The following is a 24,520-nucleotide window of genomic DNA, read 5'->3' as shown; positions in this document are numbered from 1 at the left end:
AAACACTGAAAAAATTAAAAAAAAATAAAAGAAGCTTCAAAGCTTATTTGATCAACTTAAAAACCAATCCAAACAACCTCTAAATATTTTTTATATTCTTTGATTTTTATTGGGAGGACACATCCGTGAATTGCAATGGAAGCGAAGATAGTAGAATGAAAGTGGGATGGAAGGGAAGAAAGCTAGAATCAGAAAGCTTTTGATGGTATTATAACTTTTCATAAGTTGCTATTCCATTCCCCACATTCTAACATTTTTAAAATGGTAAAAGTTAATTGAAGAGTTCTTTTCTTTTACACCCGATATCCGATACTCGGATTGGGTCCCACTAAATCCAAATTCATGCCTATAAGAGTTACTTTGGAAAGGACAAAGAAACACATTCTCCTATCTAATAAGAGGGAGTTAGCACACACCTGGACGACATGTCTGCTTCACACTTCAAGGGTAATATTGTTTTTCCATCTAACTTCTTTTAGCTTCACTTGGATTATATCGACCACTTTCGGAAATCTGGCAATCACCGCTCTCTACAAGCTCTTCTTTGGCTTCTCTCTTCTCACTCTTCTTGTTCTTATCGGTACCAAGCAGACAGCTCTTTAAGAAACATGGCAGATGCAGGTTCTCTGTATTAAAAGTTTAACACCCAGTTTATTGCAAATTCAGTATCAGCAATATCAGAAAAGCTCCACAGTCTGTCGGTTTCCCAGTTTCAAAACCCTTTATTCCAACAAATATATCTGAGTTTAGTTTGCCCATTTCAGGATTTCTAGGGTGACTCATATTTTGGTATGACAACATGGGCAGTCCATTCTTAATCAATCTAACACTTTATGAAAAGTAACATCTCCCTCTAAGACGTCTGTTCTCTCTCTAGATTGTACAGCTCCTTCTTGTTCTCAACTTTACGGTTTATAGATTTTAGACCTTCTTCAGGTGAGCGTTCTATTAGCACTGTTTCTATTAATTTAGTTTGCATTATTTGGGCCCCTTTGATTCTGATTTCCTTTATCACGTATTTCCAATACTATGGAATATTATCTTTTGCAATTTTCTATTATTTGAATTTTGTGTTCCCATCGCTGCTTTCTGTTGCTCTGTAAGTGTTTCGAAAAATTCTTCAAGGAATTAGGATTTCCATAAGATTTTCTAATTATCTTTGGGTTGGGGCTGGTTGGACCTGCTTTGGATTTCGATATGAAAAGGTAATACACGGACGAACTATGCCCTCTCTTTAACTTGGGGTGTTTAAAAAAGAATGAAAAACTTTTGAAACTTCTAATCTTAAACCGGTACGGTCATAACATTCGTGTCGTTGAAAAAACTTCTAAAATTTATGATCTTTAGTATGACAAGGCTATGAAAGCTTCCATTAGTGGTTAAGTGTAAAACAGAGTCTCTACAAGTTTGATATTGATAGATAGATAATTCACCCCTGATAAAAAATTGGTAACTTACGCAAAAAGCTAAAATGAAGTTGATAAAGTAAATACACCGGATTAAAAAAAAAAGGAGTCTTTGTGTAAAATTAAGCAAGTGAGACCGTATAACAAGTTGCAGATATCTATTGTAAAAGTAAAAATACAGGTAACTATTTTGCCAATTCTGAAATATGTAATAAGAATAGATCTATATAAGTTTATGATATCTCAAAGTAAACTTCACTAAAAAGTTATCACCATAGCATGACCAGTATGATAGAGAGTTAGTAGCTGTTATTACCGAGGTTCTTCAAACATTCTGTTAAGAACAATGGGAATTATGATCAAAACTTATGTAGAGATTCTTAGTGATCTTTACTTGTGTAAGATGTTCCTTGCATTAGAACTTAGTATGAATGATGTGCTAAGTAAATATTTGAACAGACGTGTTTATCACTTTATTTCCAGCATTTATGACTCCTACCTAAGGCGGACCCACATATAGAAGAGTGGCTGCTGAAGCACCCATTAAACTGCTAATGAGTATATATAATAAAATTGATATTTTAATACTATATGATATGAATTGTTCATTAAGCACCTATACCATTGGATAGTCTTCTGGTGCATGGGATTAAGAGGATTCACAAAGGGTGCTAAAACACTTCGCCAGAGAATGGTTTAGAAGTAATCTTTCCATTTGGAACTTATTTATTTATATCCATGTACTGACTGATGTACAATTATTCAGAATTAGCTAGAGTAATACAAAAAAAAAAAAAAAAAAATGAACTTATCTTTAGATGTAAAGTAACAATCACCTTTTCAGAAGTATGGTTCTTCTCTCTTTCCACAGGTTACGGGTTGCGGCTAAGACAGACCCACACAGAGAAGGGTGATTGCTCGAGCACGCATTGACTTGAAATTCTAGGTCCGCCACTGGTCCGACTCTTGAATCTTTTTGTGCTTATTTACATCTGTTGCTAATGCTAATTAATATTGCTTGGCCAATATGTGGATCGGAGTTCATTTTCATCATACGGGGAGTGACTGTTTCGTTTCTCTTATCCATCTTAGATTTCTCAAAGTTCTCTATCTCCAAACAGTTCTCCTCTTACTCCTAATGTTGCTACTGGATCATTAATATTCTTCTTTTTATCTTTTGTTTCTTCTATCATCTGTTTTATCTTCGGTGACATGTTAGAAATTTGTGTTTTCTTATGAGGTTTTAGGGCTGTCGGGCACAGAAACTTTAACATGCGAAGAGCTTTTGTAACTTAGGTGTTTGAGAAATTTATTCGAACTAGGCTTTCTATTATATTTCTTATGCATCTCACTGCTTTCTTTATTCTCAGGTATTATTTTATGGTTCCATTTTGACAAGGATTATGTTGTAAAAACTAGCTTTGAGAATTACATAGAGACTGAAGTATTACTTTCTCTCAGTGCCAAAACGCATTAAAATCTCCATCCAGCAAGTTTTTTTTTTTTTTTTAAATCTCTGTGTTGCTTCGATTTTTTGTGCCAATCGATATTTAATTTTCTTTCACCATTCATTAATGATTGAGGTGAGCTTCTTGCTTGTTCTTTTTGTTTACCTTTTTTCAGTTATTTCTGTTTACCTTATGATTCTAGGTGCATCGTTGTCTCTATTGATAAGAGAGAAACAAAGAGATGTTTTCTTTTCTACATACAAAAGAAGTTACTGAAACAGTTTGGATCCATGCTTGTGGAAACTGGGAATCTAATTTGACCTCTTTGTCATTCAACAGTTTCATTTCTTTTGGATGAATCACTAATCTTTATTTTGGTTAGCTTGACTGCAGGCAGAGAGACTCCTTACCCGAAATACTGTAAAATAAAATCGCATATTTAGGTATCCCGTGTAATTAATTAGACTTCTAATTTTTTCTTAATGTGAACCACATACTCCCTCCGGTCCAAAATAAGTGATTTTTTGGATGTTTTCACACAGATTAAGAAATTCAACTTTTAGCATTAATTAGCAATGGAATTGACCATATTAACCTTTACTATCTCACATAAACACTCCTAACACATATTCCAACACTATTTACTCCAAGGATAATGTAGGAAAAAAATAATTAATTCATCCTTGAAATCTGAAAAAATCACTTATTTTGGACCACAAGAAAAAAAACCAAAAAATCACTTATTTTGGACCGGAGGGAGTAATATTTATTGTTCCGGGCTCTTCAAATAAGGCCTGCCAATTAATGTTTACACTTTACACTGTTTGTAAACTTGTAAATTTCCTTTAAATGTTTTGATACGTCTTTGACTTTGACAGTTAATACCATGCTTTACTTATTAGGAGATTGGTTACTGTTGTAATATTTTCGCTTGACTTGGAAATTTGTGTTTAATTTTAATATGCTCAGTAGCTTTTAGTTGATTTCGAAGTAGTTCACCCAAGATGACAAAAGAAACAAAATAAATATGCATTTGAAGAGGTGCTGAAATCCACTCAGGTAAACTGGTTTTATGAGTCTTAAAAGCCTGTATGTTTTAACAAGCTCTTCTTTTATATGATGGCTGAAAAGCCTACTGGTTATGATAGTCCAATTTCATAGTTAGAGATGAGCACTATTTTGGTGACGCCGGAACACTTGAAAAATACCTGTTGGGCCCGTGCTACCTTTATCTAGTCCCGTTATAAAGGCGAGTGTGTTCCTTGAATTCGCTGTTCCGATTTCAAATCTGGGTGAATGCTAAACCACCAATCATTCCTTCTCCACTTAAAAAATACCAGATTTGGTTCAATAGTTACTGGTCTGCTGCCTATTCATTAATTAACTGATTGTGTTTTACAATTCTTTCTTTTTGTGATTGGAGGAACAATAATGCATAAACAGCTAATTAAAAAGTAGTAGGCCGTGACTAGAATCAAATATGAGCTCCTGAGAAAGGTTCCCAAGTGAGACATTATGCAATTCCAAAGTTGGAAGTCACCTAGCTAGGACACTTCTATACTGAAATTCTCGTCACGTATATCCTATAAAAGTTGGTTAAATAAATGATTTCAAAAATCAAGAAAACCCTCTACCAAAAATGGGTTAATGACATTCCAGTAACTAACCGTTCCTGCAAAATCCTAAAGCTAGAATACATTATGCAGAGACTTACATGATGACTCCTTCAACATTGTTAAGGGCTTTCTTTGCAATCTTGAATTTATCTGCCAGAGACTTTTGGTCATCCACGACGTACTTGCGGATAAACAAGACAATCCCATCTCGAAGGGATTCATACTCTGGCATAACAGCAATTCGAGTAAAGATGTTCCACACAAGCTTTTCAGGAAATTCCAAGATGGTCTCGAATAGCATCCGGAAATGCATGATCCTTTTTGGAGTCAGTTGTGAAGAATCGCTGAGATCGATAACCTTTAATATAGCAAGTGAAAGGCTAAAAGAAGCAACCATCTCTGCCACAAACTTGGATAGGTGCATTGATCTGATCAGCTGCATCGAGTCGAGCTCCTTGAAATGATCCCAGAGGCAGTACTGCAAATGAAATTGGATTAGCATGGTTATGGTTTTGACATTAGTATGTATACCCTGTTCTTTGGAACTAATTACACTTAATAAGTTGCACTACCATTAGGAGGTTAGTGCATGTAATTTTGTTGGGTGCAAACATCAGCTCATGTGAGTACCATGTTTCAGATGATTCTCAAGCAAAACAATTTTACACCCCCCCCCCCCCCACCCCAAATAAAAAGGGAAAACGAGGACAAATGGGGTGAGACAGAAAGAGTAAAATTTGTTTGTCCATAGTCTCTTCATATTCATCCTTCATTGCTAAAATGAGCATGTGATCTCAAATAATATTATTTTATGTACCAAGGAAATCTTGAACCACCACTAAGGTCTCAATTTAACGCACTATTAACTGGAGAGACAGGTCAGACCTATCACTAAGAAAAACTTTGAACCTCTAAGTGCACACATCAATCCAAACAGGAAACAGAAAGCACAAGAAATTTGCACTGTTCTAACTTCATTTGTCTTTTCTTCTGGTTTGAGCAAAAGGCATACCTGCAGAGTGAACTTATGGTTTTTGTCATGGCTGCATAACTTGGAAGCTAGAGCACAATAGTATTTGTTAAAAGCTTTCTCCTGTAAACAGCATTCCACCAAAACTCTCATGATTTCCCTATCCTGCACATATAGATATTACAGAATTTGCACTTGAAGCACAACAACAACAACAACAAAGCCAGTGTGATCCCACAAGTGAGGTCTGGGGATGGTACAGTGTACGCAGACCTTACCCCTACCTAGTGTCAGGTAGAGAGGCGTTTCTGATAGACAAGCACAACAATAAATTACAGGGAATTCGACCAAGGGGTGCCAACCTGCTTGCCTGACAAATCCAATCTTAGAAGTTTCTCAAATGCATCAATATAGTCCTCCCCACTCATTATTACGCAGAATATTGCCCTTCTTGCATCAGTGTTCATCCTCTGAGCAGCGGCAAGCTGGAGCATCTTTTGAGCCTCAGTGACCTCCAAGTCAATTGTGCTGGCAACATCTTGAATATCAGTTGTTGTGGAATCAATATTCCCAGCTATCCACCACTGGCCTCTCTTGTCAGGATCAAGCAGCTTGCTCCACTTCAATCCACGAATCAATATATCATCTATTCTAAGCTGCAATTAAGATTAGCAAAGCACATAACGAAAGAGATTAACATTTATATCCAAGGATGACAGATGATGAGACTATGTTGAGTGTGGTAATCTAAGGAATGTCAAATTTCATGGAATTTGGCAAGCTGATTACCATCACTTCTTGCTTTTGTCCATCCAAATAACAAAAGAATAGTTTATTTACAGAGTATTTTTTGCCCTCTACATTTATCTTTCGCAGAAAAATATTGAATCTTGCAAGAGTAGTGTTCGAGCACTACTAGATCGACATATATATATATATATTAGTTTCTCTAGAGCGCAAGCCAGCACATTTTCACTAGATTTAAAAGGCCATCTTCCACAAAATTTAATCATGAACCCAAATTTCGCATTAAAGTAAAATAAAGATTGGACATAATATGGATCTAATATCTGGTTAAGAATGATGTTAATATCAGTCCAGGAGCATTTAAATAATTTCTTCTGCATATCCAATTACCAGATATAGAGTTAGTTAAAATATAGAGGACACAGTAAGTAAAACATGAGTTCTTTCAGTACTCACACCAAAAAAAATGTATGTTTGTTCTACCTTTTATAGCTTTCAAATAGTTAAGTAGCAACCAATCCATCATGCGCAATCTCTTCTTTGTTACTAATCATCAACCAGATAGACCAGTTCTCTCTCCTACCTTCGATGTGCCTGTGCACTATCATGGGTCTCCTAGAGAGGAGTAGTTCAAGGGCAATCTATCATGTGTCTCCAAAAAGACCGTTTTTTCTCTCAATAAAGAGAATTAATTCACAAAAATCAACTCTTTCTTGGTATGAAGCAATAAAGGCATATGTGACCACAAATCAGAAGTGATAATTTGGCAATTGGAGAGCTGGATGCAAGTTAGATTGTTAGAGAGTCGTTATCAAGAATTTGTAGGAGAAAACTAGGAAGCCCCTGTGCGTAAACCAATTCTAGGGGCCAACCATTCTCCAAAATTTCATATAAGCACTGACAGAGACCTTGACACCCATAACAATGAGAAGATGAATAGAACATTCAACGCAATGCTTGCTTAATTCACACGAATCATTTCCCAAGCAATCTCAAAGTATTGCTAGACTATTTCATGTTTTTCATCTTCATATTCAACTCAATTACAATTGAAGGAGAGTGCTGCATGACTAGTTGAAACCTATCTTTATTATTTCCTGAGGAAGACACCAGTACCAAAATTAGCATTCCAACTCCATCCTCCAGACCCAAAGGTCAAAGGGAACTCAACGCCTTGGTTTCAGATATCAAAATTGGAGAAGACTCAAATGGGAGCAGCAGGGAAGGCAGCTGTATGAATCGAAGATGAAGATGAAAATTTGTAGCTGGAATGTCAGGGGTATAAACAATCACAAAAAGAGGAAAACAATTAAAATGCTGATGAAAAGACGGAATGTTGTCTTGTATTGTTTTCAAGAACCCAACCTAGGACAGTGCAGGATCTCTGCCCAACAATTTGAAAAGAACAACTCCTATTTTAAGTTCGAGAATGTGGGGCTCGAAGGCGAATCTTTCATTGACTTGGTTGGAAACTGGTGGAAATCCTTTGATATTCATGGGAAACCAAACAAAATGTTAGCCGGCAAGCTGAAAAGTTGAAGAAAGATATTAAAGAATGGAATAAAAAAGTATTTGGTAGACTGGAGGAAAGAAAAGTTAAATCCCTCAACAAGTTGGAAGAACTGGATGTTTCTGAGTTAGGTGTCCCTGCAGCAACTGGGAATTTATCGGAACGGGATGAAATTCTTAGAGAACTTGAATGCATTGCTAACGCGGAGGAGACTTCCTGGAGGCAAAAGTCTAGGCTGTGGATCCAAAAAGGAGACATGAACACAAGTTATTTCCATGAAGTAGCGACTGCTCATAGAGGTATAACTCTATTGATAAGCTGCAGACCAAAGGAGCTTGAAGATAAATCTGATGAAATCAGATGGCATACAATAAACTTTTAGGAACTTGTTTACTGAAAAGGAGCATTGGAGACCATCATGAGTGACAGCAGCATCTTGACTTTATCTCTCCAAGATAGAGAATGGTTGCAAAGGCCTTTCACCTTGGAAGAGAGCTTGATGCAGTGGTGAAGATGTTAGTTGGTGACAAGGCGCCTGAGCTGGATGGCTTCGACATGACTTTCTTTCAAAAATGTTGGCACATTCTGAGAGACGATGTCTTTAAGACTAATGAGCAATTTCACTATGAAGGCAATCTGGAGAGAAGTTTCAACGCAACTTTCATGACCCTCATCCCGAAAAAGAAAGGAGCTATGGAAATCAAGGATTTCAGGCCAATAAGTCTTTTGGCCAGCATTTAAAAGATAATATCAGAGGTGCTCACCGAAAGATTGAAACTGGTTATTGGCAAGCTTGTCTCCGGCAACCAAAACGCATTTATTAAAGGAAACAGCAATTAGTGCTGTGCTGGTCGTAAATGAGTGGCTTGATCACTAACAGAAGGGAAAGAAATCTGGTGTGATATACAAATTGGACATTGGGAAAGCCTTTGCTAGCGTAAACTGGAAATTCTTATTTAAGCTGATGGATTTAATTGGAGTTGGAGCCCAATGGATACAATACATCAAGTATTTCATTACTACTGTTAGAGTATCCATCATCAATGGCTCTCCACAAGGTTTCTTTCCCACACAGAAATGTTCGAGGCAAGACGATTCACTCACCTTTATCTTATTATACTCGCAATGGAAGTTCTCAGCATGATGCTTAAAAGGGCCACAGAATTAAAATGGATGGAAGGTTTTCAAGCATAAAGCAGAAATGGAAATAAAGTGGAAGTGCCGCATATCTTTTACGCTGATGACACCCTTATTTTGCGTAGTGCATATGAAGGGATACTCTTGCATCTGAAAGCAATACTGTTAGCTTTTGACGCTATTTCTGGTTTGCATGTAAATTGGGCAAAAAAGCAGGCATATTTTCAGTAAATTCTGATCACATCATTCACAAGCTGGCTGCTATCTTGTGTTGTAGGATTGAGAGTTCCCCTACCATTTACCTTGGTATTCCTTTAGGAGAAGAAACAATGATGCTAATGTCAGGCAGCGGGTGACTGAGAAATGTGAAAGGAAGTGGCACCATGGAAGAAGCAGTACATTTGTTTTAGGGTAGGCTGACACTAATGAACAGCTGTCTTAGATGGAGTTTCCACACACATAATGACCCCATTTCCCATGCCTGTGAAAGTGAAAAAACAACTAGACAGGTTAAGGAGAAATGTCTTGTGGCACGGTAGCCAAGAAAAAAAGAAGGCCCATTTGGTATAATGGGGAATTGTAACACGGGACATAAAATCTGGTGGTCTGTGAAAAAAAGAATTTAAAGTTGCAGAATAGAAGTTTGTTACTGAAGTGGCACTGGAGGTTTAATGATAACGGTAACGGCCTATGAAAAGATGCTATTACTGTTAAATATGTTAAAAGTGAGGAATGGTTCACCAACAATGCTAAAAACGTGTATGGTGTGTCTGTCTGTCTAGAAGTACCAGGAACCTTTGGGATGAACTCTTTAATAGCCTCAACCTGAAAGATGGGAATGGAAGGAAGGTGAAGATGTCGACTGGCAGGTGGCTTGACAATATTCCTTTAGAAGAACAATTCCCAGACCTTTATGAAATCTGTACAAATAAAAGCTGGCTTCACTGTAGCAGACTGCTACTCCACCTAGGGATGGAATATTCATTTGAAAAGAAACCTATTTGACTGGGAAATCGATGGCATTAATGATTTGATCCAAAATTGGAAACAGGATCTCTTAGTGTTCATGTGACTGATACTTTGAGATAGAAATTTCAGAAAGAAGGCAGGTTCACAGTCAAGACATGTCATAAAAATCCCTTGGGGAGAATGGAAGGAAATGATGATAGTTGGTCATGAATCATCTTCTGCTCCACTGTACCTTTACCAAGCAGAATTGGGCAAATTTCTGGCTCTTTTTGGAGTTCGGTAAGGAAAAAATTCCTACTTGCATTTTCTGGAATATCTGGCAGGAAAGAGCAACAGATGTTTTAATAGTAGGAGAGGATCTAGACATTTAAAGAGTCTTTACTTATGGTGCAGGAAGGATATTGTATCTGAGATGAACTCTATGTTAGATCTTTTGCCTTCTTTCAACATATAGAAGGAAAGCTTCTCTGTCATAATACTTTTGGTTAACTTCTTAGTACACTCTTTAATAAAATCTGACATGAACTCTATGTTAGATCTTTTGCCTTCCTTCAACATACAGAGGGAAAGCTTCTCTGTCGTAATCCTTTTGGTTACGTTCTTAGTACACTCTTTAATAAAATCATTTACCTTTTTCATCAAAAAAAAAATTATAAGATAGATGAAATGCTCAATACAAAGGGCACCAACATCAAATGATTAAAATGTGCCAATAGATAATTATTCATCCAAAACAGCTGAATCCAACAAGCACCTTTTGTAGCCATTTCTTAATTCGGGTAAGCTGCAAGGTATCTTCCTTGGTCCTTTTTTTATTGTTTTTGATATCACATATCATCTCAAGCATGAACTCCATCTGCCACAAAACCAGTACGCAAATATACAGATTAACGAGGTTCCAGAAACTTATGTGGTCAGCAGAGGCAGAATAAGAAGCAATCTTTTTAACAAAGCATTAGCATACCCTTTTTCCGATAGTGTTTGATTGCCCTTCTACAGATGAAGTTTTCAATTCATTCACCCTATTCTGAACGCTAACTATAAAGTTCTTCATGCCAATGGGATCATCACCTCTCAATTTCATCCCACAAGCTGTTCAGCAAAATCATGTAGGATTAAATATATAATACTCGGACTAATCAGAACTGGAAAAAAATTCAGTTGCCAAAATACAAGGTGTTTTGCCACATTGATAAAAGAACCAGTTAGCTTCAAGGAAATTACTAAAACATTCCCATGATAATATGAGTAATTTAACAGTTTATACGTCTTATTCCTTCTGATATTCTTTGTTCACATTTTTCTATCCTTATAATTGATTTTCTAATGCTTATTTTGCATTCTACACAACACGAAGGTAGGAATTAGATATCTAATTTAAAGCATTTAGATACCACTTTGTGGTAAAAATTTTGGTTAGACACCCTATAGAGGTATCATATGAGCCCAAATAAAGGTCATCTTATCTATTCTCTTTTTAGCATAAAAGCTGACAACCAAAATTTTAATTTAAAATGTTGAAAAAAGTGGAGCATTCTTCACGTTTGGAACATACAAAGATAGCAAGAAAAAACATTTGCCCAAGTTAAGAAAACTTTTTTTTTTGGTGAAAAGAATGTTAAATCATAGAGTTATAAGAGATGAAGGGAAATAAGTAAGCCATGAATTAACACTGCCCAGTAACTCATGAATAATTTGTTGAAATGTCTCACTATTACTCAAGGAAGAGAGAACAGGTCAGGAGTAAAGAAGGAGAAAGTAATTGGATGATAAGATTATTCCAACAAAGAAAGCCACAGTCAGAAGGTAAGTTTATTACCTTGTAGGACTGTCAATATGGTAGAAACATCCACTTCTGTCAATCTCTTGCTCAACGTCACCAGGAAATCATATATCAAGTCACTGAGAAGCATAAGAAATATAATTGAATTAATGAGCGTACGAATATATGAAAGTAACTACAGACTATTTTTCTTGATTCTACAAGGATTCACATCATGATTAAAATATAAAGAAGAAAAAGGACACAAGTTGCCAAAATTCACTGCAGCTCTTGTTGCTCCTTTGAGATCTAAGTGAGTAGCACATACAAGGCACGCAAGGATGGGAAAGAGGAGGGGGAGGAGAGAGAAGATTGTCAATATTGCCTCTTACCCACAAGGGCGACGAAGAGTAGTCATTTGCTTGACATGTGGAAAGTGGTAAGTATTACAAACATCTTTCTCTATGTTGCTCTCCTTAATTTATTTGCAAATAACATCTCTTGTATATTTTCTGATAAGGTAAACGTAACTTCATTAAAGAAGCATCAAGTAAATGCAGGCATAACAAGTAAAGTGAGCATAATCTTTCCTTGATGTTGTAGGCGATTACCTCGGGTACCCCCAAAAACAGAAGAACGCGGACCATATTTCTCTCACCATTTGACAGAGAAGTAGGAGGTGAGAAGCATCTTCAGATTGTTGTGCACATGTAGCATCTATTGCTGAGTGAGGAAACCCCTCTTTATTAACTTGTCATGTGTTAAACATCCTCCAGAGAGGGCTGTCCAAGTGAAACATGCAATCTTGGTAAGAATCTTGATTTTCTACACTAACTTCCAAAGCCAATTCTCTATGATGTTACTGCTGCTGGACAATTTCCGGTAGCATGACTTCACAGCAAATAAACCATTATTTCTGCAACTCCACACCAGGTTTCCACAAAAGATTTACAACACCTCTAGTTCCCAATCTTGAAAGTTTTTTCCAAGGAATAAACTCTAGTTGCCACCTCAACTGCATTGATTAACAGAGGCATGTGAGAGTATCAGCTTATATAACTGCTGGAATTCATCCTTTAGAGTATTAGCACCCAGCCATTTGTCTTCCCAGAATCTGACATATTCACCATTCCCGCTTGAGTTGAGTATTGTTTCTAAATTCATCCCATAGCTTACTTATAAATTTCCATGGGTTAACTCCGTGTGATGCTTGGACTGTTTTAGTGTGCCAATAATCTTCTTCGCCGTGTTTAGCCTTCATGATTTGTCTCCAAAATGCATTTTCCTCAGAAGAACATCTCTTGTTTTATCATAAAAGCATCATATACATTCTTGTTTAATCTAATACACATCACACGTTTTAGCAACTGCAAATTATGGTAAGACCTGAATCATAGGAGCCCGACTGAATGTTCTTCTACCGGAATAAAGTAAATTCGTGAATGGCTAAAAAGGGTTAATTTTGAACAATTTAACATGGGGTGTCGAATTATATTGGAATATTAGGGGCCCATCTTCAATCCATATATTAACTTTGATTCCTGAGGTTCACTGATGCAAGAACATCAGAGAAGTCTAGATATATCTGATCCCACAAGAATGAGCTAATTTCCTACTCATCTTCTCATATATTTAGCAACTTTACAAGTTACAGCAAATATATTGAAGGAAAGCACCATAGAAAATCTAACAACAAGAGTAAAAGAAACAAAGGAGATATGTAGGCATGTGTACAATGCCAAGGTTGTCCACCTAATAATCAAGTCAGAGAGTAATCAATTCAGATTTAGTGGTTACCTTGAGCAAATTCCAAAAGTGTACAAGTACGAGAGCAGAAGCGTCAGGTTCCTAACTGACAGGTTATCTTCATTCAGATACTCATCCTAAATAAAACATACAACAAGTTATTACTTTGTAAATTTATTGACGTTATATGAGATGGGACAAGTAACATATGCTTTTAAACATTATAACATATCGACTTTAAGAAGATTAAATGCCGCCTCCACTAAATTCCTACTCCTTTTTTTAAAAAAAAAGTGTTTGATCCATAAAACTACACTTGTAAATGTGTCAATACCTCGAAACATTTAGCCAGAGATGCCAGAAGTTTTGCACCAAAATCCATCCCAACCAAACATGCCATGCCAGCAACAAAAGCAGCAAAAACTGCTGCATACCTTTTACGTAGAAAGTAAAAGAAATAAGTGTAATTGAGAGTGCAAAATTCAGCACCAGAAGATAGAAAGTTGAGGTATATCAGTTATGACGGAAACATGTCAATACTAAGAGGATAGTCAGATAGCACTAACAACTAGCTAGTTGGCCATCACCAATCTTCAAGTGTTAGAAAAGGAAATAAAATGGTGGGTGACAAAACTCAAAGAGACTGCATACCCTGATATGCAATCCACTTATGATGTTTACTAAACTACAACCAGCCATCACATAAGCAAATAAATGTAACTCAGAGCATAATGAGAGAAAACAATAAGGCAGTAAGGCTCAAGGAGTACTAAAATCAATACACAGATAATCAGAAAGATAGCTTTGTGCCACAAAATATCAAAAAGGTTTCCCTGATTTGCAGACATAAAGTCCATCTTCAATCAAATTTTGACAAACAAAATTTTTATCAGTACTATTTTCAAACACTTGATTACTCCACTTAGCTTCTGTGAAACCCTTGTTAGGAAACAAGCATCTTGAAGCAACGTTGACAGAAAATGATACAAGAAAATTAAGATAATGTTGGTACCAGCTTTGAAATTACTGTTCTCTAGAAAATTATTCAGAAATAAGCTTTCTCTAGAAAATTAGACTGGATAAATTGACTTCAGAAAAGACAAGGTAAATGCTTACTGTTCATTGCCACGAGGACCTCTAGAACATGATGCCAAAACCTCTTCACTGATAATCTGAGAACCAAAAGTTCGACCAACAGACTGCCAAGGGGGAAACACTAACGTTAGGTGTAAATCCAAGTAAGTCATTTTCTAATTCAGGACAATAGAACAAGAAAATAATTTATTTTTAGGTATAGTCTCACTGGTCAGGATATTTTTAAAAGAAAAGTATGCTGTTGTGATCAAGAAACTAACAAATCAATAAATATCAATTTGCCAGTATGAAACATATATTCCTGAGAAGCGTGTATAGGTAGTTAAAGATATCTGAATGTAACAGCCACAAGTGTTAACTGTAAAGACCACAAGCAACGCCAATGATCTCTGTATTATCTGAATGGTAACAACAACAAAGTCAGTGAGTTCCCACAAGATTCTTAGGATCTAACTCCCGAATTGCTAAATGTAATTAAAAAAGTCACTAACGGCTTTATCAGAACCACAGAGTCCAAAAGCAGTAGGGGTAATCTAAAACCTCAAAGACATATACACCAATAAATTTCTCAGCCATATTTTTCACTATAAATTATGGATTCCTATCTTAGCAACAGGTAAATGGAACAGCACTGTGGACAGTGCAGTTGGTGATAGAATGTTCGGAAAAGAAATCAGTCAGAATATTGGTGAAGAAACTCACAAATTTCTGAAGGAACTCCAACAAAATAATAAAGAAGAAAATTTGCAGAAGAAAGAAACAGTGGCAGCCCAAAATACAGAAGGAAGGCAGGTAGCCCGTAGCAGTCATCTCCCTATGTTTTTCTGGTTAGGTACATAAAAGCTTCAATACCATCTGATAATCAGGAGATGGAGAACATGGCTTTCTTCTTTTCTGAACTTGGTCTAATCAACTATAAAACAACAATAGCATACTGGCCATCAATGCTAGCATAATCCTCTGTTTATGCTGCTCGAAGCACTCTCAACAGAAGTCCTCTATGGACTTAAACTCTGCAGCACCATACTGGCTTCTCAGAAAATCAGTTGATGGAATGCGCAAAAGCAATTGGTAAGATATCACTTGGGTACTACAGAAAGTAAACTCAAGTTCATTTATAGGAAGTTGTCTAGTCTAGATAGAGGCTGTCTCCTTCTTCCCACAAGCAAGAAATCTTATACCTACTACTACTACCTCCTGTTGAATTTTATTTTTTAGTTTGGATGTTTTGAGATCATGTTACTGCTGTGATCTCTCTAGCTTCGACTAAGTGGAGTGATGCTGTGATTTGAATTTTTAGTGTGAAAAACTCTTGGACACACTATGGTTGATGATTTTACCCTATGTTGCTCGGACTCGGGTGGGGGTATTCGATAGGGGGACGGATCCGAGTATCCGAATCGGAAAAATCTAAATTTTATGATTCGGAGGTGCGGATCCTGATATGGATACAGGTGCCGAGATTCAGCTAATAAGAAAATAGAGCTATAAAAATATTGTAAATTTTGAGAGATATTCTGTGAAAAACTTATATGAATATTGTAGAATTCAATCTTTCATTCTCCAAGACGGACATTACTTTTTCATTTTGAGAGATATCTGTTTTATTTTTTATTTTGAGAAATCAAAATCTCAATTTTTCTCCCAAATTTGTCGATGGACTCCTTTCAAAGAGTCTGAAGTCAGTTGACCGAATCCGGGACGTATCCCGTCCCCGTCTCGTATCGGGACGGGGACGGCACCAAAATCGAAGAGGCCGCGCAACTTAGGTTTTACCTACTAGTAAAGTCATGTAAATACGGAATATATTGTTTTCGGGAATAAACTAGTTCATTCAAAAAAAAAAATTGGATGAGAATCAGTAGCATACCTGGTAGATCGTGGAAGTTTCACTTGTGATCGATTCAACATTAGCCTCGGACATCCTATTCAGAAGACCTGAAAGAAATTGCTTCTGTTAATGGTCTTCAGGTGCAAGAAACATAGATCATTTTGCAACAAAAAAAAAAAGTTTCCAAAGTTGAGCAACACGAATGCAAGTTCACCAAACATCATACCTCTTAGTCGTCGACGAATTTGAGCATGCTCTTCTGATTCACTTCTGAGGCGTGACCTCAGGTGTGGAGCAACATATTTTCCATTTCCATTGGCAGCGGATCCAGCAGATAAAACTTCTCCAGCTGTTGCCTTCGCATCTGTACAGCATAGAGTGCTCTCAGCTTTCTGCTCTCCCTCCTGTTCTTGACCTTCTCCTTGTGCTTCTTTATTATATTTTTTCTCTTTAGATCTTTTATTTGAGGAGCTCTTATCACTCCTTGGAGGCACTTCTTCAGCAAGTTGTCTATTTTCATCCTCAAAAGAATCTAGAACTGAAGATATTCCCTCAAATAACATATTCATTTCATCATCACCCCCCTGTAATCTCCCTCCCTTCACCTTGAGCTTCTTCGCAAGCTTTCTTTCCAAAGCCAGATCATCATCTGCTGAAATAACCCTTCCACGCATTTCAGTTTCAAGATACTCCTCAAACTTCGTTTTCTTTCTTTTCATCTTCTTTGACTCTTTTTGCTTGGTCTGTAAATCTGTGTTTCCGTGATCAACATCGCTAACAGATGAAGGATCAAACTTCCCATCCTCAGGAACAAATTTACGATCTAAAACTTCATCCACCGACTTCTTTTTGTATTTCTTGCGCGAATTGTCAATATCAGTACCCTCCAGAGATTCACTCAATTGACTATGAGAGTCAACGACAGAAGGAATTCCTTTAATTAACATATCAATATCATCATCTCCTTGCAATTTCTCATTCTTCACCTTGAGTTTCTTAGCAAGTTTTCTCTCCAATCTCAAATCTATGTCCGCGGAGGTAGCTTCTCCATTCTTTTCCATTTCAAGGTACTCCATAAATATTGTCTTTGAATTTTTATTTGAGGCATCCTTTCTTTTCAAACTCCTATTTTCCACCTTAGAAGATTCCAACCGTGGAGATGCCTGCAAGTCAACACTGGACTCCATAGAGGTCTTTGCTTTTTTATTTGAGCCTTCTGTCCTTTTCAAACTCCTACTTTCCACCTTAGAAGCATCCACCCGCGGAAAAGTTTCTAAGTCTTTCTTAACTCGAACGCTGGAATTTAAGGAAGGAAGATGTTCATGTCCTTGAGCTTGGCTATTCTTCCGTGACTGGATTGCCTGTTTTGATTTTAAATTTGGCAATGATCTTCGCATTTTTTGTGTTTGCTGCAACCAAAAACAGAATCCAGTGTCAGAAAAAACATCCAGTCAAGTTGAATTTCCATGCTTTATCGTGGATCTAAAGTAATAGTCAAAACCTTATGTCAAAAAGAAAAAATATCTGCATAAATAAATATTCAATATCCACATTAGTGCTTCACCTCATCAAATGCCATTTGTTGGTTGTTCATGAACATCCTCATTAATTAGAAACCACACATCCCCACCCCCTCAAAAAAAAAAAAGGAAGAAGGTGCTTATGCTCTAACAACAACCTAGTAATAGAAGCTTTTAAGATAAGATACTTCAATAATAATAGTGATGTCCGGCCAGCTTGGCTGCACCCAGGCTAATCCACCAGGTAGCCTGTTACAGTCCACAACAAGTGTTCGCTAATTATGCCCACCAGGGATGAATCACACTGATGTTGTAGTTAGGATTTTAACCTGATATCTCTAAATTGCTACTCCTAAAACTCAACCAAAATCTCTTCCTATATACTACCAGGCCATCTTCTCTTCCATTGGGGGACAGCCGCCGTGCAGGTGGATGCCGAAATGAAGAGAAGGAATCATTTAATGGCTTCCTCCTCCTATTACTAACAAAAGCAGCACCATCGAGTCTATCATAGTCATTACGTTCAATTTCAGATTCCCCAACAGCAGCAGTACGTTTACGTCTAAAACGATAATCAGTGCCACCTCCATAGCTTTCAAAATCACGCCCAGAATCCCAATCACTACGCGAACTATCAAACCGGCCCGAACCCCTCCCTCTTCCACGCATGAAGTTCCCCCGTGAGCTGCCAAATGACCGGTCCTCATTCCTATGCATATTTTCAATGTTTTTCAAGCTACATCCTGAATAAAAGAATTAACTGTAAATCAGAAAAAAAAAAACAATTTACTTGATGTTGGAGCCATGAATCAAACTTCTTATGCTTTTTAGCGGACCGAGCTTCTTTTCTAATTTCCTTACGAGACTTCCTCTTCTCTGAAATCACAACAAAAAAGCACCCCCATCAACAAAAAAAGATCGAACTTATAAAGGAAACTCTGAAATACAGATTATTTAACACAGAAACAGACTTACCCATTATCCAATTCCGCTTCTAGCTACCAAAAAAAAGTGTAATGGTGTTAATGTGAATATATAGAAAGAAAGAGAATTAGGGAATTGGGGTTTGTATGTGAGTATGCAGCGAGCAGAGGGTGGCCGAGCAGGAGCAGGAGCGGCGTAGTTGGGCTGCAAGTTAAGACATTAACGAGCTTTTAGCTAAAATTATCACTTATTTTAGGAGTAGAATAAGGAAAAGCAAAATTTTGATACCAACTTACTTTGCTAAGTTAATATTTTCAAAAGAAAGGAAAAACTTACCCAAGTAAAATCAAGATTTTACTCAAAGAAACTTACAATATCAGTTGACGTAGAGCTTCAATCCAGTAGCCGCCGGCGATTCGGAATGCCGGTCGCCGGATTTGAGCACGAGCAGAAGCGGAAAAGGGTTAATTGAAAAAAGGGTTTTGTTTATTAGCTAAAGGGTTTAGGCGTCAGTTTGGAGAAGAGAGGAGGCGTGGGTTTTGGGCATTTGAATCTATAACCGCTTTTTTGTGTCACGTTTTAACTTGTGTCCACTTTACAAAAAACAATTGCAAGCGTATTCGTTTTTTCACATAACTTCAGCATACGGGGCTGAAGTAGCAAAGTCAATCACGCAAAACTTCAGCATTCTAGTAGCCGGGCCTGAAATTCAGCTCTAGAGCTGAAGTTTTTGTTTGGTAACTGGCGAAAGTTTTTGTTTATTTTATAACTGGCGTATTTGTTTTATAACTGGCGAACTTCAGCTCTAGAGCTGAAATTTTTGAGGAGGAACTGAAATTCATACAAACAAGTACATAGCTCATCATTAACATTATATGCAGTTCAGTATCAAAGTAGGATGAATTATGTATTTCTTGATCCCATCTCTAATGGACGGTTGACGAAGCAGTTTGTGCATGCTTTTGAGTCAGGCGAATCAATAACTCGAAGGGATTCAGTCTGTTATTTGAGCAGTAGTTTCTAACTATTTAAATATTATGAGACCACAAAAATTTTTCAGAGGAAAGAGGGACAAGTGGAATATCTTGAATTCTTTGGAACCACAGAGAAAACAGCAAGAACAATGCTAGAAACGATGTATATGCAAAGTCTACCATGAATCTGAGATCACTGTAGACCTAGCCAACATGGATCTATGAGGCCTGAAGTCTAATCTTCAGAAAAAGAAGAAGAAGAAGAAGAAGAAGAAGAAGAAGAAGAAGAAGAAGAAGAAAACAAAGGAGCAGAAGGAGGAGGAGAAAGGGGCTGAAGTTATTTAAAAAGTGGGTACAAGTTAAAAGTTTTTAAAAAAATGAATATAGATTAAATGGGGGCGACCAAATAGGATGCCTTGTGCAATTTTTACATCTTTGTATTTTAGTTTGGAAAAGGATAAAAGTTGAGACTTTAGGTTAACTGTACAAGTATTAAAGAATTCAAAAAAAATATAATAAAAAACCAATTGACTAAAATAATTTAAAAAGAAAAAACAGGAGGCAGGTTTCGAACCCGAATCCTTAACTGAAGTGCTTGAGCAGGCTACAAAACCAACGCGTCTGCCTTGTTTCTGGTTGTTAGGGAGCAGATAAATTATTTAACGGGTCCCCAGTGTATATATAAATATTTACAGTATTTTTCCCGAAGCTTACGGGTTCCGGTGACCCCCCTAACCCTAAGGTAGGTCCGCCTCAGTAGATAACTTTGTCCATTATACATTGAGTTAATACCCTCAAACCCGCCTAAACTACACGATTTTGTCAGTTTCCTACCTAAACTATCGAGTGTCCTGAAAACCTCGTGAACTATACCCCCTTCATAATAAAACCCTCGTCGCTTATATGGCATATTGTGTGAAATCAGTTACGCATGAGCGCGTGAACAATGAAAATTAGCATGAAAAGGGGCCACCTGACAACTTGAATAACGGCTAATTAGCCCATTTATTTAAAAAACTTATATTTTATCCCATTTTTTTTTTTTATATAACACCATCTTCTCCATTCCTTTACCTTTCTTCACCCATTTTATCTCTTTCTTCATCTTAATCCATTTTAAATTCTCTCTCTGTTTATTGAGTTTATTTTTTAACTTTCTCATTTTATCCATCCTTCATTATTAACCAAATTAATTTGAAAGAATAACACCCATTGTAAAAGAGTCATGAGGTTTAATGTGTTTTGTGGTTGTGGGCAGCCTGCTTTTTTGAGAACATCAACGACAATTGCTAACCCAGGAAAGACGTTTTTTTGGATGCAAGTACTATGGGGTAATCATCTTTCAAATCATCATATTTTATGTGATATAATATGGCTAAATTTTGCTTTTATTTTTAATGGTTTGGTTAAAATTTTCAGGCTAAGGATCATGTGGCTTATGGATTTTTTCAGCGGTATGATTCGAAATTTCCTGGCGAATCGAAGGTGATAATTCTTGGCTTACAGAAGGATAAAATGGAACTTGAGGCTGAATTGAAGAAGAAGAAAAATTTGAAGATGTTGCTTATTATTAGTATATTTTCAATGTGTATTTTTGGTTGTTCAAATGCTAGGAAGTGTTTTGTAATCTGAAACTTAGTTGTTGCTTTTGTTCTAGGAAGTGTAATCTGAGACTTGGTTGTTGCTTTTATTTCAAATGCTAGAAGTGTATTGTCATTGCTATATGTTTGATCTTTTCACATAATTAAAAATACAAGGAAAGCTAGAAATAACACATTGTATTAGAGCTCAAAAAGCCTACAATTGACTAGTTTTACATTACATCACATGAGGTGCATTGAAGTAAAACAAGTTTTAATGGTTTACATCATAACTTGCACCACAAAAATATTATCCAAAACACAATCATAGTATCGGCATACAACAGTTCCTAATAGAGTAGTGTTGAAGCTCAAACACCTCCAGTTTTGTCTAGTTGTGATTGCTTGTTTTCCTTTCCATTTCAGGCTTTTACTTGGTTTATAACCAAGATCACCAGTCACTATAGCTGAACTTTCAACTGCTCCATTGTTCCTTCCACCGTCGATTACCCTACTAACATGCCTCCCTTGCTGCAAATTAAGTTTTAAAAAAAAACAGATATCAAACAATAGAGTTTAACTTGCAACCTCAAAACTAGCAACCAAACTGCTAATTGCCTCAACACATGTACAACCACTTTTGCTGACAAATACTCCATGTCCCACTACTCTTGGCCTCTTAAATGCAGTAAGAGCATCTCTGTTGCTTGCTTGAGATTGTTGCACATCTGAAACCTGAGAATGCTGGACATCTGAAACTTGAGATTTGTAGCACATCTGAGTTTTGTGAGTTCTGCACTGTGTTGCTATTGCTTCTTCCTTTACCAACCTTAGATTTAGCATTCTTCTTACTAGTAGATGCTTGGGAGTCAGCCTTTGATCTCTTTTTAGAGGTTGATTTTTTTGAGTGAGCCACTCCCTTCCTTCTTCAGCGCATTGACGTTTCCTTTTTTGTTTCCAGCATGTTGAATCCTCAGGTTTTTTAAAATTTGACATCTCGTTAATTTGGTCTGCATAAGTTTCACATATGCCAAATCAAAACTTAGGAGTAAAATATATGCACTACAAACCAATGAATATCAACACTCGTTATGGTGATAATAAATAGAACGTGCTAAAACAAATAAAAACTTTGGAGTAAAATATATGCACTACAAAGCAACCAATATCAGCACTCATTATGGTAATAATAAACAAAACATACTAAAACAAAATATAGGTGTATGTCTTCACTAAGCTAGGTCCTCGACAAGAAGAAATCTTCATTGTACTATTACTTCAATACTTACTTTACTTTTGTGGAGGTACATAAGGCAAGGTGCAAAACGCTGAGGGAATTATCGATAAAACGTGCTAAAACAAAGTAATTTAGCAGGCATCAAAAGTTAAAACATGGATATCTTAAATGAAGCAGAGCTAAGCAAATTTATTTTTGCCCTCATCGCTTGAAGCTGGGATGTTTGAGTAAGAGTGAAGAAACCATATTTACGACTCGAACTCGTAATACTTAATTAAGACTTGAGAGTAAAAAATTCATAATCCTCCCATCACGATCCTCCGTGTTAATTAATTGTAGTATTGTATAGTTGGATAGCTCATTTCTATCTACTGGACCAACCGACTATGATTCAAATAAAATCCTATGTAACTTACATGTAACATATGACTCTTTTTTAATTTTTTTTCGGTAAATATAAACTATACTTTTCTTTTGTTTGTGTCCTTCAATCATCAAAGCTAAAACAGTTTATCATTACTGGAAAAAGTCAAATGTTTGAAAAATGGGTTCATTGATGGATGAGAGTAAAATGGAAAGGATGGGAGATGAGTCAAAGGAAGCAATTTTATATGTTAATGGACGTCATCGAGTTTTGCCTGATGGATTGACTCTTCTTAAATATCTTAATCAATCAAACTGGAAAAATTGAATTGATGGATCACACAATACTAAAGAAATAATCTTTTGCTGCTATTTTTGCAACTGGAATTAATCCAAGAAGCACGAAGAAGTTGAAAAACTTACAATGAAATGGATAAGGATATATAAGCAGTTGAATATTTTCCGAGAAGAAAACACCCAAAAGATTCTGTAACTGTCTGAGTATTAGAACTCTGTTCTTTAGAGAAATGAGCGACAAAAAGTAAATAATCAGTGCAAACCTCGGTTACGCAAATTGAGATTAACAAATCCAAGTTGAATATTTTTTTGGCGAAATGGCCTCCTGGCCACTTAAACTTGTACCGGATTTTAAAGCCGATATATAAACTTTTGACTTTCCCATTTTAGCACCTCAACTCAACCAGTTGATTATAAATAAACCCCTTTTTCAGAGCGTGTAGCTCAGTTGCCTGACAAAAAGAACACGTCAAATACTAAAGCCATTTATTATTTTACACGTGTTATCAGGGGTCCTATTTTCTTATAATTAATTTATCAAAATTTCCTTCTTATTTTATTTCTTTCATTATTCCTTCTACACCTTTTAGAAGGAGCTTTGCTTGTTTACAGAGACGCCGCAGGAGCTTCGCTAATTTGAAATTGCTTTCCTTCTACGCCTTTTGGTTACGAGGGCATATTACAGAGCCACCGCAGGAGCTTTGCTTGTTTACGATGTGAGTAAAAGGCACACTTTCGAGCGGCTGTCGAGTTGGCTTGAAGATATACTGCAACAACGCGACACGACAGTAATAGTGGTGGGGAACAAGTATGACGCCGGAGAAATTATTAGGACTGTTAGTGCAGAGGGAGGCGAGGAATTCGCGAAGAGTAATGGATGTTTGTTTATGGAAGCTTCTGTTAAAACGGCGGTGAATGTGGTGGCGGCGTTTGATAAGACGACGGAGAGAATATGTGAGAAGATGGGATACGGGGATGTTGAGGAGGTGGATGAAGCTCTGGAAATTAATATGTGGAATTGGAAAGGGTTTAGGATTGGAAAGAACACAGGGGTGAAGTGAATTTTGCGGGGATGGGGGAAGTGGGTCTGATTTTTTTTTTTTTTCTGGTTTTAGATTTTTTAAATCAAAACTATTGCAGTCACGCGCGTAATTTTCGTGACTTGCACACACCTTGTCCACATCATCTCTGTCACTGCCACATATGCATGGTCAACGGTCAAATAGGTTTATTAATTACCGGATACATGAGTTTGAGTGTTCAAATGGGAACCATGTAAGTTCGTGTATCGGCTTTAAAATCCGGTACAAGTTTAAGTGGCCAGGAAGCCATTTCGCCTATTTTTTTAATTTTTTTTGGTGAGAAGTGTGGAAATCAGTAGGAAGAAG

General features: G+C 36.7%; 2 protein-coding genes and 1 long non-coding RNA gene across 3 annotated transcripts; 2 read left to right on the top strand and 1 right to left on the bottom strand.

Moving 5' to 3' along the window:
* Positions 1 to 435: 435 nt before the first annotated feature.
* On the top strand, positions 436 to 2,593 carry LOC109218351. Its single transcript, XR_002066755.1, has 2 exons — positions 436 to 936; positions 2,278 to 2,593. It is a non-coding gene; the product is annotated as an uncharacterized LOC109218351 (long non-coding RNA).
* Positions 2,594 to 4,301: 1,708 nt separating this feature from the next.
* LOC109218352 (nucleolar MIF4G domain-containing protein 1) lies at positions 4,302 to 18,628 on the bottom strand. Its single transcript, XM_019382711.1, has 13 exons — positions 18,548 to 18,628; positions 18,145 to 18,466; positions 16,464 to 17,646; positions 16,277 to 16,344; positions 14,428 to 14,510; positions 13,646 to 13,745; positions 13,363 to 13,448; positions 11,623 to 11,705; positions 10,768 to 10,895; positions 10,558 to 10,659; positions 5,803 to 6,096; positions 5,483 to 5,605; positions 4,302 to 4,948 (listed from the first exon to the last, which is right to left on the bottom strand). The coding sequence occupies exons 2-13, from the start codon at positions 18,424 to 18,426 to the stop codon at positions 4,565 to 4,567; spliced, it is 2,916 nt and encodes a 971-aa protein (XP_019238256.1). The 5' UTR covers positions 18,427 to 18,466; positions 18,548 to 18,628; the 3' UTR covers positions 4,302 to 4,564.
* A 4,734-nt stretch (positions 18,629 to 23,362) lies between these two features.
* LOC109218350 (ras-related protein RABB1c-like) lies at positions 23,363 to 24,193 on the top strand. The gene is made up of 2 exons (XM_019382710.1): positions 23,363 to 23,376; positions 23,818 to 24,193. The coding sequence occupies exons 1-2, from the start codon at positions 23,363 to 23,365 to the stop codon at positions 24,191 to 24,193; spliced, it is 390 nt and encodes a 129-aa protein (XP_019238255.1).
* The last annotated feature ends 327 nt before the right edge of the window (positions 24,194 to 24,520 follow it).

The sequence above is a fragment of the Nicotiana attenuata genome, unplaced genomic scaffold (assembly GCF_001879085.1).
Source record: "Nicotiana attenuata strain UT unplaced genomic scaffold, NIATTr2, whole genome shotgun sequence".
Taxonomy (NCBI): Eukaryota; Viridiplantae; Streptophyta; class Magnoliopsida; order Solanales; family Solanaceae; genus Nicotiana; species Nicotiana attenuata.
The sequence above is the reverse complement of the archived record's forward strand: the minus strand, read 5'-3'. Positions and strand labels throughout refer to the sequence as shown.